This window comes from Vicugna pacos, chromosome 2 (genome assembly GCF_048564905.1).
Source record: "Vicugna pacos chromosome 2, VicPac4, whole genome shotgun sequence".
NCBI classification, from domain to species: Eukaryota; Metazoa; Chordata; class Mammalia; order Artiodactyla; family Camelidae; genus Vicugna; species Vicugna pacos.
Window position 1 is genome coordinate 18098058 of NC_132988.1, and position 17584 is coordinate 18115641.

The window sequence follows — 17584 nt, forward strand, 5'->3', positions numbered from 1 at the left end:
CATTCACAGTTACCCATCTGAGGGAGAAACTTAGTCACTTGAGTTCTCACAGTGGAAACATCGTTTCTTGTACTGGTTTGTTTTAAACTGTGCGGGTGATAAAGGCAGTGTCCCAGAGATGGATGTATGGAATTTCAGATATCTTTTGAGGATATCCTGCCAGACCGGGACAGGAAGTGGGCCATGTGTGTCCTCATCAGTATAAACACTGCCATTGGGTGTGTCTAACCAGCTTTTGATTGCAGCCGTATTGATGATGAGGGCTTAGAATGGCAAGTAACTGACTGAATGATCACAGCTAACATCAGTCTGAGGCATTCATGACAGATTTCCATCTAAATTGCTGAGTGAGCTCTGTGCACTCATTATAATTACTTCATAACTTGTGTAAACAGCAGAACAGAACTAGGAAAATGGATATCTGGAACTTTTACGATTCCTTAAGTGATCCAAAACACTCACTCCAGGGTTTCTGAAGTGTCAATAAAACCCTGAAATGTTTATCAATTCTGAGTTTCACTTCTCACCTGCCTTCTGGTGAAATAAAGAGAGAAATGGCTAAAATTAGGAAACAAGGAGACAAGTGGAGGGAGCGGACTAATACTGCAAGGGAATAAATCACTCCTGGTTTGAGGAGATTTCATTTAAGGGTACCAGCAGAAAGAAAGAGAGGGCTATATACATAAAATGTAACTTTATAAATATTCTCCATCTGCTTATTAAGTAACTGTATATTAATGGTGTTTATACTGTAAATTCACCTGGAGAGTTATTTACTTGGAAAAGCTTATACAAAATTAATAATGGACTTTAGTGGACTGAACACTTGGAAAGAAGGAACTGATCAAACTGTCTCTGGGAGGCAGACTGTAGTGGCTTTGTCTTTTTCAAGTGTCTTGGGCATAACCAGCAATAGTTATGAAGTGTAATCTTTTCACTTAAATGACCAGCTGCATGTGAGGAGAGGAGAGCACTCAAGAGCTTCCAGGGTGGGGTAGACTATTTGTCTATTTTGTTGTAGGGTCTACACCCCAGGGACAAGATGCGCCCCCTTTTTGGTTTGAATGTGCTTAGTCCGTATCAGTGTCTCACTAGAGGGAATGAACTTCTCAGATGGGGCTCTGCCCACCCCACCTTGCTGACTGACAGGGACCTACGCCTCCTATTTTCCACGTATTTCTCTTTACAATCCAAGATATGGCGAAGCAGCTCCATTGATGGAGCAATTGCATTAAAAAATCATTCATTTTGTAAAACTCATGCTAGAGGCAAGATCGCTGCCAAGAAAAGCACGAGGGCTCTTGAGGTGACCCTTTGAAGAATGTTCCGTGTGCCTCTGTGGGCGCCTCCTAAATTCAAGTTCTGTTTCTTATTGCGTGGATTGGAACTAGGAGAGGGGGGTGCTGCCTCTGCGCACGTTTCACTGACAGTGAACGTCATCGCTTCCCAGCATCCCAACTAGTTTATGGGTTTAGAAGTTGATAGAGTATCTGATTTTGCTGTTCATCTTTGTGTCATGGAGAGATGATTTGATTGGTGTTACTTGGACCACTGGTTTTTAAATCTGAGGAGTGGAAGAGAAGGTGGGTCTTCTCTGTCTGCCGCCTCCCTTCCCCTCCTATGGACTGCTGGTTTCAGGGCAACCTGGGGGCTGGATCTGGCTTTACCTAAAAAGCATTATGGGAATGCAGTGTGAGCTCTCACCCACGTTTCTAAACGTTTCTCTATCTTTTTTTCTCCTTTCCTTAGAGAGAAATCTTAGTTTAATTCAAAAATAGGTAGGTAGACTGGCTTCTCACAGCAGAGGAAAGGGTTTCTGTTGCCTTATGACTTAAATAAACAAGTAATAGCCCCCCGCCCCCCAAAAAAAGAAATCCACCAAAATAAAGTACATACCATCCCGATTTCAAGCAGGGCTTACATTTTAAAGCTCTTTCTCAAGATGTGGCAAAAAGGACATTTAAAGTTGATTTTAGAGTTACAAAGCAAGATGTGCTAGAAAAGCCAGTCCCGTATTGAGTCATTTAGACACCAGCGTTTCTTTGACCTTCTTTAGGTCAAGGGAAGTGCAAACCATTAAAAAAAAAAAAGTGTCTTTTAGATTTGGCCTTATTCGTCTTTTTTGAACAGAATTCGGTTGGTGCTGGGTCATGGCGTATTTAATTCCTTAAAGAGTCCGCCACTGGAGAGCCTGCAAGGGAGAGGTGACACTGGGGGGGGGGGAGGTTTCTTTCATGTGACCCTGCGCCCCAGCACATACGACACTGCTCCTCTGAAAGGGGACACAGTAGAGAGAGGATGCTGTCCGTTCGCTCTAAAGATAAATGTCACACATTGACTCAGTTCTCTTTGAAGCTACTGTTCTGTTGCAGCTCAGAATAAAATAAGTGGTTTTTATTTTAAAGACAAAGTTTCTTGTAGAAGGCCAACAAGAGCCCCCGATGCCAGGCTCCTGGTTAAAAGAAATAACAAAGAGAGCTTCCGACGGAGTGTCTCCAAAGCATCTTATTCTCCTGAATAAAATGTAAATATGTTTCGAAGCAAGCTGGTCTCATACAGCTGAGAGCTAAGAGTATTTCCTCGGTCAATAGATAGGGTTTTCTGGCTGCTGTTTTCATTCCTATTATGGGATGTTATTAATATTATTGCAAAAGCATAGAAAGCCCAGCAAGTGAGGTCACCTCTTCGGACGCTCATTAGGTCCATCATATTAGAGCCATAACCTGGAAATGAGCACGTACAGGGGTTCCTCAGAACATTCACAGGATTCAGAACTATCTGTTGGTGATCTCAGTTTTACTTCCCTGGTGATTTAAACTTAGACTGCTTCTAAATACCAGACTTCTCTCTTCGTTTTATTGAGCTGCTAAAATACGCATTTGTTATATCAATGTCAGTAACAGCAGGCAGACCCAGTGACATCCATTGCCAACATAATTATTTTGTTTCCCAAGAAATTCCATGAAAAGATACTGAATCCATGTATATTGTTAGGAAGAACCACGGCTCATCCTACGCAGAGACGCACTAGTAGATGGGCAGTCCCAGAGTGGGGACAGTGAGGGTGCACGGACGGATGATGCACACTGAGGACCACGTGGCATCACACTCCTTCAGTGTGTATGGGAAGGTCTGGTTGCAGAAACTATCCACTTGCAGATTGTCTCGGTTTTCTGCAAATTGCCACCTATGATCTGACAAGGCAAAGTTTGATTTCACAGCCCTCAAAACAATTACATTTGTTTAAAAAAATGCCTACCTTGAGTTACAGCAATTTACTTAAAACCCTCCATGACTTTTTTTTTTTTTTTAGCTCAATGAACTTTTGTTGTTGTTTGGTGGATTTATATACAGACAGTAGGGTAGAGGACCAACCGGAAGTGAGGAGATTGGCTGCAATCCCCACCCTGCCTCTAATGAGCGGAGGGACTGTTAAGCACACAGCTCAGTTCAGTTTTCTCGATTGTACGCTGAGCTGGTGGGGAATTAGCTCCTAGATTCTTCCTTGCTTTACAATTCCTCCCTTTCACTTTCTTTAGCTCTATTTGTCTATCAACTCAAAGCAAACCTTTCCCCCACCTCTATTTTTAAATTAAATACGTTGCTACTTAAAATTCACTATCAAACCTGAAGACCATCTCTCTGCCTGGGGCAGATCCTGTCGATTGTAAATAGCTTGATACAGGTCGTTATGCTTTATTAATGAGGTAGTCACACTGCATGCACTTTTAATATAAGCTGCTCCAAAATTCACTCTGGAAGTAAGTGAGGTATGAGTCTGTGAACGTCTCTATGAGTATGTGGTCTTCATGGTTTACATACCCATTCTTTTAAGGTGTGTATCGGCATTCTGTGTGAAAGGCGTGTGCTCTCGGGTTAACGCTACTTCTGCTGGGACCTATGGCAGCTTCCGGTACCTTTTCCTTCCATTTCTAGCCCTTGTTTCATACTCTCTTGACCCAGTCTTTCCTCTTAATCTCATTACAGTCCAACACATAATTACTGGATTATACTTTGTCTCCGCATGGTTTTGGGTGCTGGAGACACATGGTGAGGACTTCCAGCCCTGCCTCAGCCAGTTCCCACCTCCACCCTCTTCTTCCTTCCCCCTTCCATCTTTCCCGTCTTTCTCTTTTCCCTGCCGAGCTGAAATTGGCCATCAGAGTTCTGCATAGGCTGAGCTGGACCTACCTGAACAGCACGGTGAATTCCTGCTGAAGTTTATTTCCTCTTGGCTCCAGTAACAACCTGCCGTGCTGGGCCAGGTCCCAAGCTGCATATTTATTATGTGGCGTCAATTGTTTACATTTACGCCTGCTCCGATGGTAAGTTTTCTGCTTTGGAGGGTATGACCAGAGTTCATTGTCACGACTATTACTACGACAGCTACTACCAACAGCTCCCATCTACGGCATGGCAGGCATTGGACATGCATTTATTATCTCTTGTATTCCAGTGACGTTATTGCCTATAAAGAGAACATGTTTTTCTCCAAAGGAGCCAATTAGCAGCTATCCATCCCACTGGGTCTGGTAGCATTTGGTGGAATTTAGTTTTGTTTGCAGAGATACTAACTAGTGGTGTGTTTAGGGGAGGTGGTTCCTCGGGCAGTTGTAAACCAATGAAATTATGAACATTTCAATCCTGTTGCCTGAAGAATGTGCAGTTCCTTGAAAATACTTTGGCATACAAAATAGAATACATCCTTACTTCCTCCTTTCTCTAAAATAGTTAACAACACCCTATATGCATGGAGGGCATCCTAGTAAACTGTGAATTCTTTAAATAAAGAAAAATGCAGACATTACCACGGAAAATTGTTGGCCAGCTTTTAAACTCTATCGTTGCATTCTGGTTACGTTTATCATTTGGCTTCTGTCTTCCTTTCCTGCTGTGATCAGTTAAAAATGTCAAATAGTTACTGTAGTTCAGCAATTTGACCTCATATCTTGCAGTTTAGTTTCTCTGCATTAGGAGTATTCTCATTTTTTCCCCAGTCAATCCAAGGACACCTTAATTGGTACATGATTCATGTATATTTTGATATTAATTAAAGCTAAGGAAGTGTAGATCCCAAATAAAATAGATTTATATGAAATTTGAATATGCAGGGTTTAATGTAGTGGAGTCTGGGACACATTTGCAATGTAGAAGAGGTGATTGGGGTGGGGGCCGGGGGCGGTGTCAGAAAAAATAGGAAGCATGTTGGTCACTTTAGGCAAAACAAGGTGTTAGGGGAAGCCAGCAATGTTCCTTTCATCAGTAAATGCCCTTTTATTGCCTTTCTGTGATGTGCTGTGAAATCTCAGGTCAGTGGAGGACATCTAAGTTTTCCTCTCCTCTCCCAGACCATTGTGTAAAATTAGGCAGTTTAGGGTTTAGACGGTGGGAAATACTTCCTGAAGATGGAGATTAGTGGCAGCCTGTTTGTGCATCTCTTTCTTACTACTTTCATGTTCTTACAGCCCCCAAAAGACATCATTATGATTTTCTCCCCTCTGGCTTATGACAAGAATCTCACTGAGGGGCCGGATTCAGTCTTTTCTCTCAAATCTGTTGTTCAACCTGTTGTCCTTGAGATCAAGTTATCAGAGTGGAGGGAATGACAATGAAGGATAGAAAATGAGAGGCCGGGTTAGGGACTGGACTCCAGGTCAGCAGAGGCAGCAGGAAGGCTCTGATGGGTCAAGGCTCTGGTGCTTTTCCTAGAGCAGAAGGGAAAGGAAACCCTCCATCCCCAGCCCACCCCCAATCAGAGAAGGAAATGCTTGTAATGGAACACATCTCAGAATTTCCAGACTTGAAGGGTGTATTTTTAAGATAGAGGATTCTTTTTCAAGTTGCTGGGTTGAGCTAACCAGCAGTGCTTACACCGATAAGCAGTGTGCTAAACGTAAAACGGGCGTCCTTGGAAGGTCCTGACTCTCTCCCCAAACCCTTCTGGGGTCCCTCCGTTTTAAGTGGTTCTTTGCACGTGGAGACTCCATTGACTCAATGAAGAAATAATAAGATTGTGTTAAAGTTTACACTTCAGAATATTTCCATTTAAAATGATAAAAGTAATGTGTATATTGAAAAATTCAAATAGTAAAAAGGAATGTAAAATGAAAACAAAAGTTTCCTACCATGACCCCTTCTGTTTAACCCACAATTCTTTAAAATTAACTGCTTTATGGTTTCTTGGGTACGCTCCTAGACGATTTTCATACAGATAAAAAGATCTGTTTTGGTTTCATTTATTCATCTCATTCTTCCTATTCCTTTCTTTTTTTTTTTTTTTGCTTAAGTATTTAAAAGCAAATCCCAGACCTCATATTCATTTGCTTGTAAATATTTATTTTTATATATATATATATATATACACACACACATATGTATATATATACACACACACATACGCACACGGACTTTAAAAACAAATGGCCGCATTAACTATTATCGTATTTAACAGGACCAGCAATTGTGACGTGGTATTATGGGACACCCAGGCTAAAATCAGTATTTTTCTCAATTATCCCCAAAGTGGCTTTTTATAATTGCCTTGTTCAAATGAGGATCAAAATACGCTTCACACCTTGCATTTGCTTTATGTGTCTCTAAGTGTCTTTTCATCTGTCACCTCTTCCCTTTTTAAAATGCCATTTATTTGTTGAAGAAACTGGGTCATCTGTCCTATAGAATGTCCCACATTCTGAATGAGGCTGATTCCATCCCTTTTGTTGTGTTTAATTTTTTTTTAAAAAAATCACCTGTATTTCCAGTAAACTGCTAGTTGTAAACAAGCCTGATTACATGTTTTGTAAGACTATTTCCTAGATGGATTATCAGAGGATACACACTGTCTGTCCCATTTTTAGTGATGTTGAAGTTGAGTAGCAGTTTTAGGTGTTGTTAGCTTGCTTCATCCTTTATAAAGTCACCTGTCAACCTTACACCCAGTGGTGTGAGCAGCAAGTGATTCCTATTTTTGAGAAAACAAAAATAGAATCCCCCTAGACATCTAGTTTCCATTCTTGCTCTATCCGCTAGCTCTAATACCCTGGACGTATTTCTGTATCAGCATCTGTAGATCTAGTTCATTTTTTAAAATGGCTTCTTTCATTTTATGAACATATTACAACTTAAGCAGTTTGGAAATGTTTCTGATCCCCCATGATTAAGATTGGAGAGTCTGAGTCCTTAACTCTACTCGTCTTTATTTCTTGTATCCCCAGATTGCAGGGGCTAGTGTGGTCCTGAGTGATATAAATTGATGGGTCAGACAGGTAGCAACAGAGTGTCACAACAGACACCCTTCCCTTGGTGATAGGATGGAGGAGAGAGTTATCTTAGCTTTCCTTGGAGGATTACTTGGTTTGCTTGCCACCCTTAAAAAAAAGGAAACATTTGCGGCTGCCTGTTTGTAGCTCTTCCCAGATGGGCGGCGGGGCCCGGCCGCAGTGCCGGGGAAGGCAGCACATCTCAGTGGCCACTAGAAGGACAGAATTAAGAGGGTGAAAACCCCTGACCTGGAGACCCCCTGATGGCCAAATTGGCAGCGGCACCTGCTCCAGCCGTAACTAAACGAGTCAGCAGGGGGACCCTGAAATGTGTCTCCATTGGAGTTCAGCGTGTGAGGTTTACGATGGCTCTTTGGTTTTCAGTGTGGTGTTATGCTCCGTCCCACTTCATTTGTCTTTATTTCTTGCTGTTTTTCCAAGTTCGGGAACTCAGATATGAGCCAGAGTCTGGCAGTTTCCTTCAGGAAATACAGCCCCTGAAGTCAGGCTTCTTTGGGGTGAGCCAGGACAGATACCTTCCGAAGTGTGGGATGGTCCCTGGAAGCAAGACTTTCACAAGAGGGGGATGCTCAGATCTTGAAAAACGGAACCTGGATGGAAGTAATGAGATGAATGTGGGTTTCTACCTAAAGAAAAGTGGTAATAAAGCTTCCTCATGGATAAAGCCTTGGAATGGCTGATCAAACAAACAAAAAACCCAAGTCATCATTACTGTCCTTTTTTTTTAATTGAAGTATAGTTGATTTATAATGTTGTGTTAATTTCTGGTGTACAACATATTGATTCAGTTATATATATATTCCTTTTCATCTTCTTTTTCATTATAGGCCATTACAAGATGTTGAATATAGTTCCCTGTGCTATGCAGTAGTACCTTGTTGTTTATCTATTTTATATACAGTAGTGTGTATCTGCAAATCTCAAACTCCCAGTTTATCTCTCCCCACCCCCTTTCCCCTGGTAATCAAAAGTTTGTTTGTAAATAAGTTCGCTTGTGTCCTTTGTGTCTTTTTTTTTTTGGTTCCACACGTAAGTGATACCATATGGTATTTTTCTTTCTCTGTCTGACTTACTTCACTTAGTATGATGATCTCTAGGTCCACCCATGTTGCTGCAAATGGCATTGTTTAATTATTTTTTATGGCTGAGTAGTATTCCATTGTGTGCATATGTGTGTGTGTGTGTATATATATATATAGACACACACATACCACATCCTCTATATCCATTAGTGTTCTTTATAGAGTGATGCATGTGTATTAGTGCTGGATGCAATGTACCTTTTTGTTTTCCTTAATTTTCCTGTCTCTTTCCTTCTTCGAAGCCTCAGAAGAGGAAAGCGGAAAGCCTTTCCAGTGTCCCATATGTGGTTTGGTTATAAAAAGGAAGAGTTACTGGAAGCGGCACATGGTGATACACACAGGTTTAAAAAGTCATCAGTGTCCGCTCTGTCCATTCCGGTGTGCTCGCAAGGACAATCTCAAATCCCACATGAAGGTAAGCCACCTGCAGACGGGGCTCCCACAGACGCGGGCACAGCCAGGGCCCTTGCGCATGGTCCTCCGTGCCAGAGCCTTCAAGGCAGGAGTAGGGCCATGGGTGGAGCCTATGGATGGCAGTGCTCAGTGTTGAAAGGCAGAATGCAGTGCGGATGAGGCACATGGAAAGGGATCTCCTTGTAGGTATCTTCATGTCCATTTCACAGCACAGAACTTAAAGGCAGCAAGAAGCTTCAAACTACAAGTCATAGATGTAACGTAGAACATCCTTTTCTGTTGGGAAGCAGCAGCCTCCCCAGGCCTTGCATGGGGATGGATTTTGGGACACTCCGACAAAAAGATGGGGGAGGGCAGGAAGCAGGGGAGGACAGGTACCTGAAGGGCTGCTGGACCTGCTCCCCTTCCTGGAGGGAATGCCCTCTTCTGCTGTTGCTTCGCCCTTCAGTTTACAAACCAGGGACATCTTGTAGGCAGGCTGAGGACACTGAAAGACACCTGGGCTTTAATATATGCCCCGTGGGAGGCTTGGGGGCCATTCCTGGCAAGACTGAGTCCTCCCGAGGCTGTCAGTGTTTGGGCTGTCATAATTCCCAGGATCACACTTAGCAAACATCTAAAGGCATTGTCCCCAATGTGCTCTTAGGAGCAATTGGAGGGCTTGTGCCTGTAATGAGCATATAGGGAATTGACCAGACTATGTGTCACTCTTGCGTGAGCTGGGGGAAAACCTAGTCATCTAGCAATCTTTTTAGCAGACCCTGTTAGTACTGAGGGTTTCGTCTGAAATTCAAGGAGAAAACTCATGAGATCAAAAGAGCGTGAGCTTCTGGAATATACTAAAAACCATTGAATTGTATACATTAAATTAGGTGAATTTCATGATATGGGAATTATGTATCAGTAAAGTGATTTTTAAAAAGAATTTTTAAAGAACACAGGCTGTTGAATTTGATAGGTCTGCATTTATTGTGCAACTTACTAGCTAAGTGGCCGTGAGCAAATGAGTCATTAAACTCAGTTTTCTCACCTGCTTAATGGGAACAACTATGTTCATCTGGAAGAGTTATTAGTATTTAAGGAGGTGATATTAGCAAAGGATCTGACACAGAATTGTTCAATGGTGGTTATTTAATTTCATTAACTATCACTGAATACCTTAATAATAACAATCATTTTCACTGATATTTGCAGCATTGTCTGGCTGTTGACATTATAAAATGTTAATTTTCCTGCCATAAGAAGTATAGTGTATGTACATAATTGAGCTATTTACTTTTTTAAAAAAAATCTTGTGGTCTCATCCTTCTGAATAGATCAGTAATCACTGTTTAGAATTGTAGTTCTAAAAAAGTGTGATCAAACAGAACCTCCACTGACTTTAGGAAAGAGCTTGGAAAATTAAAAAAAAATTAAAACCACTATAAATTTATTTTCTACCATTTGCCTTTTTCTTCTGGGAGTAGCACAGCCTTCATCTTCAGAATCCATTTAACCAGGGGTTCTGGTCCGTTGAATTTTACTGAGCCAACGTAGTTTTTTACTTACACTCCCCTCATCCTCTGTCACCTCTTCCCAAAGTAAAATCTCGTATATTCCACACCTGCAAAGTGGATTTCAGCAGCAGGATGAGACTTCCAAAGAGACACCTTTAAAACTAAAATTTGTTTTCGTTACTATGTCCTTACACTGTGTTTGGAAATCAAGTCTGGCAAATTTAAAGCTTCAGTGAGCAGAACACTTGCATCTGGCCTGACACCTTGTAAGCCTGGTTTCTACTCAGGGTCACTTAAAACAACCTATTTATAAGCTCATGGGGAAAAAAAAAGCTGGGTTTTTCAATAGCAGGAACTACTGACCCTGAAACTCCAGGGAGATGAGTTGGTGCCTTGATGGTACAGACGGTCGGCCATGACAGTGATACTGATGCGAGCGGCCAGGGCTCTGCGGGTCGTGAGGTCTTAGAAAGCTTTCAGAACAAATCAATAACCAGTACAATAAAACAGCTGTGTGAAATTACTACTTTATTCAGCCTCATGGTGTCCTAACCTGTTGAGCTTTTGAGAAGTCAAGTGTGAGAAGAGCTCATGCAAGTTTAATTTCATCAGATGGTGTGTGTTTTCTTTTTTATTTGATGTGCCTGTTTTTTTGCTTTAATCAAAAAATTCATAGTTTATTTTGATTAAACACACTTAAATGTTGCTAAATTTTGAAAACATAGTCTACATCGAGATATGATGGCTGTGGCCTTGTAAATAGGTATTCTCTGCTGTGTGCACACCAGAGACGACAAATATGGATAGATTTTCTAAAAGGAATCCTGCCTCTGAAGTAGGGGCAGGCTAGCCTGTAGATGAAGATCTCAAACTGTGTGGTCAGGGAAAAAAAAACAAAACAAAAAACCTTAGTTAGAATCTCGGTTCCACTAGTTTTAGTAGCTGTGGAACTTTGGGCAAATCGTTGAACCTCTCTAAGCCTCTGTTTCCACTTATGGAGATAATAATCATATGATCTGTCTCACAGAGTTGTTATAAAGGTTAAATGAGATAATGGACAGACAGCCCTTACTATGATGCCCAGCGTGAAAAAACAATAAATATAGCTACTGTAGTAGTTAGTATCCCAAAGCCATCTGAATATATACTGACATTTACATCAAGAAATAAATTAATGACGAGGCAGAAAAGGACTCTAAATTTTATTGCTTTTTTCTCTTTGCGACATATCTTTTGTGTTGAAAATGAAGGAAAACTGATAAACAATAAGAATATGAAATTGACCCTTCATCCCATCACGCAGAAATAACCAGTATTATCATTCTAATCTCTGTCCTTCTACCTTGATTATATTGATTTACTTAAGAAAAATGGGGTTCTCCTTTATTTGTTCAGCAAATATAGGGCTTGCTAGGGTGTAGGCTCTGTACATTTTCTGAAAGCCTGCCTTTCCTCCTTAATATATCATGTGAATGTTTTTATGGCTTGCTGCGGAAGGAGCCTGTAAATGCCTCCCGCTTCCTCAGGGTTATCTTAGATTCCCATTAAGTCTTTTACAACTTTCCTGGATGAGGGATCATACAGGAATTAAGTGGGAAATTCGCAGGCTGAAATTGAACAGTGAAGGTGAGGAGGACTAAGATCCAGAACCTCGGTGAAGGAATGGCAGAAAGTGGGGCAAGGGTCAGGGTGCTGATTTCTTCTAGTCTCAGTCTTGCCAGCTAAGGGGCTGACTCCTCAGGAAGCCCCCTCCCAGACTGCCCCGTCCCCTAAGGAGGGGATGAGATGTTTCCTAAAGTGTCCTCATTTGCGTCTGACTGCTACCAGTAGATGGACCCAATGATATCACAGTGCCTTCTACATCCCACCTCTTAGGGTGGTGACATGTGCTCGTGGTGCAGAGTGGCCAGCAGGAAGCACGTCTCTGCGTGACCTGGAAAGAACAACACGCTTTAGTCAAGCGTTTTCTTCACGTTAGCAGACCGAGAGGGTCTTTGAAGCCGATGCAGGCTAAAGAGAATCAAAATGATCCCAGAAAGTGTTTTTCTGTCCGGAGAGCAGGGGAGAGACTTCCCTCCAAAGCCAAAAGCAAGCTCCAGCCCCCCGGGGATGGTCTAGCTCAACTAAAATTCTCAGTGCGAAAGTCAACACCGAATCCACTGTTTTTCTTTTAAACGGTCACTTGTTCTTTGCACAACTAAATATAGCCAGGCCAGAATGGGGTGGAAAAGAAGCCCTGGGCCGTCCTGGGGCACAGACGCTTTTGGAATCCAGGACTCCCTTTTCAATTTTAGAACCTGGGCTCGCTCTCTGCCCTTTTCCTTCTTTCCAGAAGCTGCTTTCCAGAGCTTCTGTTCCTGGATTAGCTCCTCTCCCCTCCTGGGGCAGTGGACGTCAGGACACTCCTGAAGTGGAACCTGCCCCACCGCCCTGCTCGCTCCCAGGGACCTCGGAAGCTTTCTGCCCGCTGACCTTTATTTACCCCCTGGTTCCGGGGCGAGCTTCTGGCAGCACCTGTCAGGGTCCCCTGGGGCTGTGACCCGAGGCCCCCAACGTGCCCGCTTCTGTGTGAATTGGGTGGGAGAAAAGGTTGGGGAATCGTCACGATTTTGTGAGAAAGCAAATGACTCAGTCTGTTCCAGAGTGAAAGCCCTTTGCTGGGAAAGAACAGAGACTGGTCACCTTAACAGCCAGTGACAAAGAGCGTGTCCCCACCCCCCACTCCCAGCCCCTCCCGACCTGGCAAGGGAAGCCTTTTAATGAGCAGGGCTTTGCCTGACACTGAGTTGAAGTTTATACCCCGTTATCTCTGTTGAGAAATTCACACTTTGGGGGACCCAGAATTTCTTCTCTTGTTTTTTTCAAAAAGCCACAGTGGGGTGCTGTAGCGACAGGATCTCACCATTAACTTTTAATTTCTTTGCTTTTGTTGGTCACTTAACGTTATTTAAAAGTATGTTTTGGCTGGTGAATAATGCTTTTGGATTGCACTCAGAATGCATAAACAGCTGTAGTAAAACTTGCTCTCTTGGAAAGGAAGCCTGCACAAGAGGGGCCAGGTGGTGGCGGTGGATGAGGGACCTTTGACCTTTAACCTTTGTTAGACCCGGGTTCAAATCCCGCCTAGGTCACCACTGAAAGATGAGGGGTCAGTTTGATTTGGGTTTTGAATCCCATCCACTTGTGGGTCCAAATCACACAACTCCCCAAATCTTTTGGCTCAAATCTGCACAATTGGCAGTTTCTACTCAAGGGAGGGCCAGTCCTGAAATAGCAGGGTGTAGCTGGTCAGCATTGAAGCGCATTGGCAGAGATGAATGGGGAAGTTACAAGCGTCCGAGCACCGGCCAGCTCGAAGCCTTGCTCGGGCCAATGCAGTGATTTCCTCACTGTTTCAGGCGCTAAATTTGGCAGTGACAGGAAGAAAAAAGGTTTCTTGCCATTCTTGCAGGTATTGTGCATGTCAGACTGGAACTGGGTTTAAAAGTCTGCGTGCTTTCATTGCAGATGTCAGAATCTGGAGCCTGAAAGGACCACGTTTGGAAACACCTGTTTCATCTTGCTGGGTGGGGGTCAGCCCCTGGTTTTTCTCCCCCTCTATTTTCTTTAGGTGTGATTTTGCTCCAGCCACTCCTTCCAGGGTCTCGATTTCTCTGTCTGTGAAACGGGAATACCCTGGAGGTGTTATTTTCCACATTCTTAATTACTTAAAGAAGCGTTTTTTGAAAATTGAAATTATGTTTGCAAAACACAGCGAATTCTCTGGGCAGTAATAATTGGGTCCATGCAGCGTGTTATATTGTGAGAGGAGTTACTTGACAGGTTACCTCTTTTGACCCCCCCACCTCCACTAGTAATTATGCAAGTTCAAATTGTGCTGGGTTTATATTTCCTCTGAAGACATCAACCAGGGTTGAGATGAGTAAACTGTTAGGAGGTTACCCTAAATGGCCTCTGTTGGCAGATAGCATCCTCAGTTGTGACCTACGTGGACCCGCTTTCTGTTGAGAGATGCCCCTCCTTACTTGCAGCACGTAATGAAATGCTCCTCTGGTGATTTGATTTCCTGGGCCAGCCCTTTGTACCGTGCAGAGATGGTTGATGAGTAGTCTGGCTGTTTTCTGTGAGCACGTGGTGGCTAGCTCATTCTTCTTGCTTCCTCGCCAGGTTCATCAGCACCAGGACCGGGGAGAGACCTTTCAGTGCCAGCTATGCCCTTTCACCTCGTCCCGCCACTTCAGCCTGAAACTCCACATGCGTTGCCATCAGCACTTCCTGAGGACAGAAGCCAAGGTGAAGGAGGAGATCCCAGACCCTGATGTCAAGGGATCTCCCCACCTCAGTGACAGTGCCTGCCTGGGGCAGCAAAGGGAAGGAGGAGGGACAGAGCTAGTGGGGACCATGATGACGTCCAGCACTCCAGAGAGGACTAGCCAGGGTGGGGCTGGCGTCTCGCCTTTGCTGGTGAAGGAGGAGCCCAAGGAAGATAACGGCCTGCCAACCTCCTTTACTCTGAATGCTACCGACAGGCCGGCCAACCACACAAAGCTGAGAGACCCCTCCGAGTACGTGGCCAACAGTGCGTCCGCGTTGTTCAGCCAGGACATCTCTGTTAAGATGGCGTCTGATTTTCTCATGAAGCTGTCAGGTACTTGAAGAGGGTTGTCCTCTCTCTCTCCCCCTTCTCTCCCCCTCTCTCTCAGTATTCTCATCTGTAAAGTGAGCTGGTAGGACTAGATGATTTCAAGGGTCCCTGTAAATTCCAATTGTTTGCACTCTCATACGTTGTCTCCTTGAAACTGTGTTTTGCAGCCCTTTGGACGTAGGCATGGCTGTCAGGGTTTGGGTCTCAAAACAACAAGGACTGTTGATTTCCTTCTGGTTTCCCCCCGTATGGGTTCTCGCGGTGGGGGACAAGTCACAGGGTGAGCAGGTTGATGACCTTGGGTTCTTTGTGTGACCTTGGGCTCTAGTGAACTTGTCTCTCCATTGGGTTCTTTAACCTGCTTATGTGGGACATTTGTCTTGCATGATTCAGGTTTTTTACTGCCTTAATTTGAAAGATTTTTTTAAAAGGACATATATACAGAGACTACTATTAAGAATTAGAGAGTTGTTAAATTTGAGCAAGTGATAAATATTGTCTTTAAATTTGGGGTTTTTTTTCCCAATGGAAAATTTTTTATTGTGGTAAAATATACCTACGTGAAATTTACCATTTCAACCATTTTTAAGTATATGGTTGTTTGGCATGAAGTACATTCACATGGTTGTGTAATCACCACCATCCATCTCCAGAACTTTTTCATTATCCTGAACTGAAATCTTGTACCCAGGAAACAAGAATTCCCCATTCCACCCTCCCCTCCGCCCCTGGTAACCACTGTTCTGCTTTCTGTCTCTGTGAACCTAACTACTCATGTCGAGTGGAGTTTAAAAGAAAAATTTGAAACATTCTTTTCCAACTGCCCCAATGCCTTTTAGAAAGAAGATAGAGTATGTTATAAAAATTTTTATTACTAATTGATATCACTTTGACGGTCAAATTATATGTGATGTTTCTTTTACTTTTTGCCTTTTTTTCCCCCAATTTATTTGCGTCATGGAATTGAATAGAGAGGTATAGAGATGTTGAGGAAGTGCTGTTTTTAAAATTTTTTATTTTGTTTATTTATTGGGGGGAGGTAATTAGGTTTTTTTTTTATTTTAATGGAGGTGCTGCTACTTACTTCATTTTTTAAAGTCTGATTTTAAATTTTAAAAGAGATGTGGAGGGCGGGCAAAGGTCGGCTGAGAATTGGTTCTGTCTTTCAGTGAAGATGGCAGTCCCCACGATGATTTCCAAATGCCATTTCAGCTCTTTGGAGATTGACAATACCCTTTTAAATGGAGAATAATTGGTTACCGCCTTCCTTTAAATGGACCGTGAGTCGCATTTCACTAAATGTCATCGCCAGGTGAATTAGAGGTTCTGCTTCACTCTGAAGTCCCTTTACTCAGTGACACTTTAGTCAGGTCTTCTGGAATGTCCCCATCACCCCCAGATCTTTGCCCCTCAGGAGTGCACAGTGCTGGTTGGAAGAAACGAGGAAAGATAGGGGATGGAAATGAGGCATTGCAGAAATGAACTGAGGTGATGATGTTACAATGAGGCATCGCACCCTGTGTGGCAAGTGAGGATGTCCGACCCAGGAAATGATCCGGTCGCAGGAATTAAAGTGCCTCTGACTGTGGCAGTGAAGAACGGTCTTCCCTGCCTTCTCCCTTCTCCATCCCAACCTGGGGGGAGATGAGTGTTATCTTTAAACGTCTTTGCAAACGCGGGCGAAATGCAGACTTCTTGTTTTCCTCTTGTTGCTGGTCCTTTAGTTTTCACTTCCAGAAGATCTCTGGGTCTTCCTTCGTGGCCTCTCCCACCAACGTGAAAGCAAAAGGGACTCCTTTTCTGGGCTCTTCTGGTGCTTTCCCAAGGGAGGGTCTGCAATGGCGTCTTCACTAAGCATAGCTTGGAAGGAGGGACATGTCCTTACTTAGCAGACAGGGGAAATCTCAGTGGAACTCTTACGAAGGGGTTGCTCCCTTTACTCCAGAACTCCAGAAAGTTTTTAAATCCAGAGGAAAAGGGAGGGGGCGATGGAGGAAGGTTTGGTGATACTTCTACTGGGCTCAGTTGTGAGTGCCTCACTTTAGGCTGTAATGAGGCCCAGACCCAATCTCAGGGAGCAGAAGATAAGGCCTGCGGCTGCTGAGAGCCAGGCTTGCAAACTGAAAAAACGCAGGAGGAGAAGCCGGTTGGTAGGCTAGGGTGAAAGACTGTGCACCCAAGCCTTATACTGTGATCTGTTTTCTCAATTGGCTATTGATGGGGACTTGTTTACGATTTGGCAGTGGCTGTATTTACCGACTGATCAATTGGCATAAGAAAACAGATAACAAATGCACTGCTGTTTATGCAAAAGGCCCATGCAGCTATTTCATGGTGGCTTACTAGAGGTCCTGAAACCTGACTTGTGTGCACTGTTACCTAGCAACCTGTTATAAAGTCACCGGGGAGTGAGATGCATCGGTAATTTTTCTGTGTTGTGAGCGTATCAGGATGTAAATGTAAACTTGGTGACTGTGGCAGTGCAGCCCACGGGAGGAGGAGATGTGTGGAAAGGAAAGGAATACGTTGTCTTGGGGAGATTTTTTTTTTTTAATTCCACTCCCTCTCCAGTTAGTGGGGCCCTGTACTTGACAGCTGCTGTCCCTGGGGCGCTTCACCTGGCTGTGTCTGTGGCTATGATCTCGGGACCCAAAGGCCAAAGCCCTG

The 17584-nt window shown here is 43.4% G+C and overlaps 1 protein-coding gene across 5 annotated transcripts in view; it reads left to right on the top strand.

Moving 5' to 3' along the window:
* The window catches only part of ZNF827 (zinc finger protein 827), a 167024-nt gene that overhangs the window by 34630 nt on the left and 114810 nt on the right, over positions 1 to 17584 (top strand). For all 5 annotated transcript variants that reach the window (XM_072976163.1, XM_072976153.1, XM_015244140.3 and 2 more), the window contains exons 3-4: positions 8605 to 8777; positions 14440 to 14920. In XM_072976163.1, coding sequence (XP_072832264.1) covers positions 8605 to 8777; positions 14440 to 14920 — 654 coding nt within the window. The remainder of the gene's footprint in view (positions 1 to 8604; positions 8778 to 14439; positions 14921 to 17584) is intronic.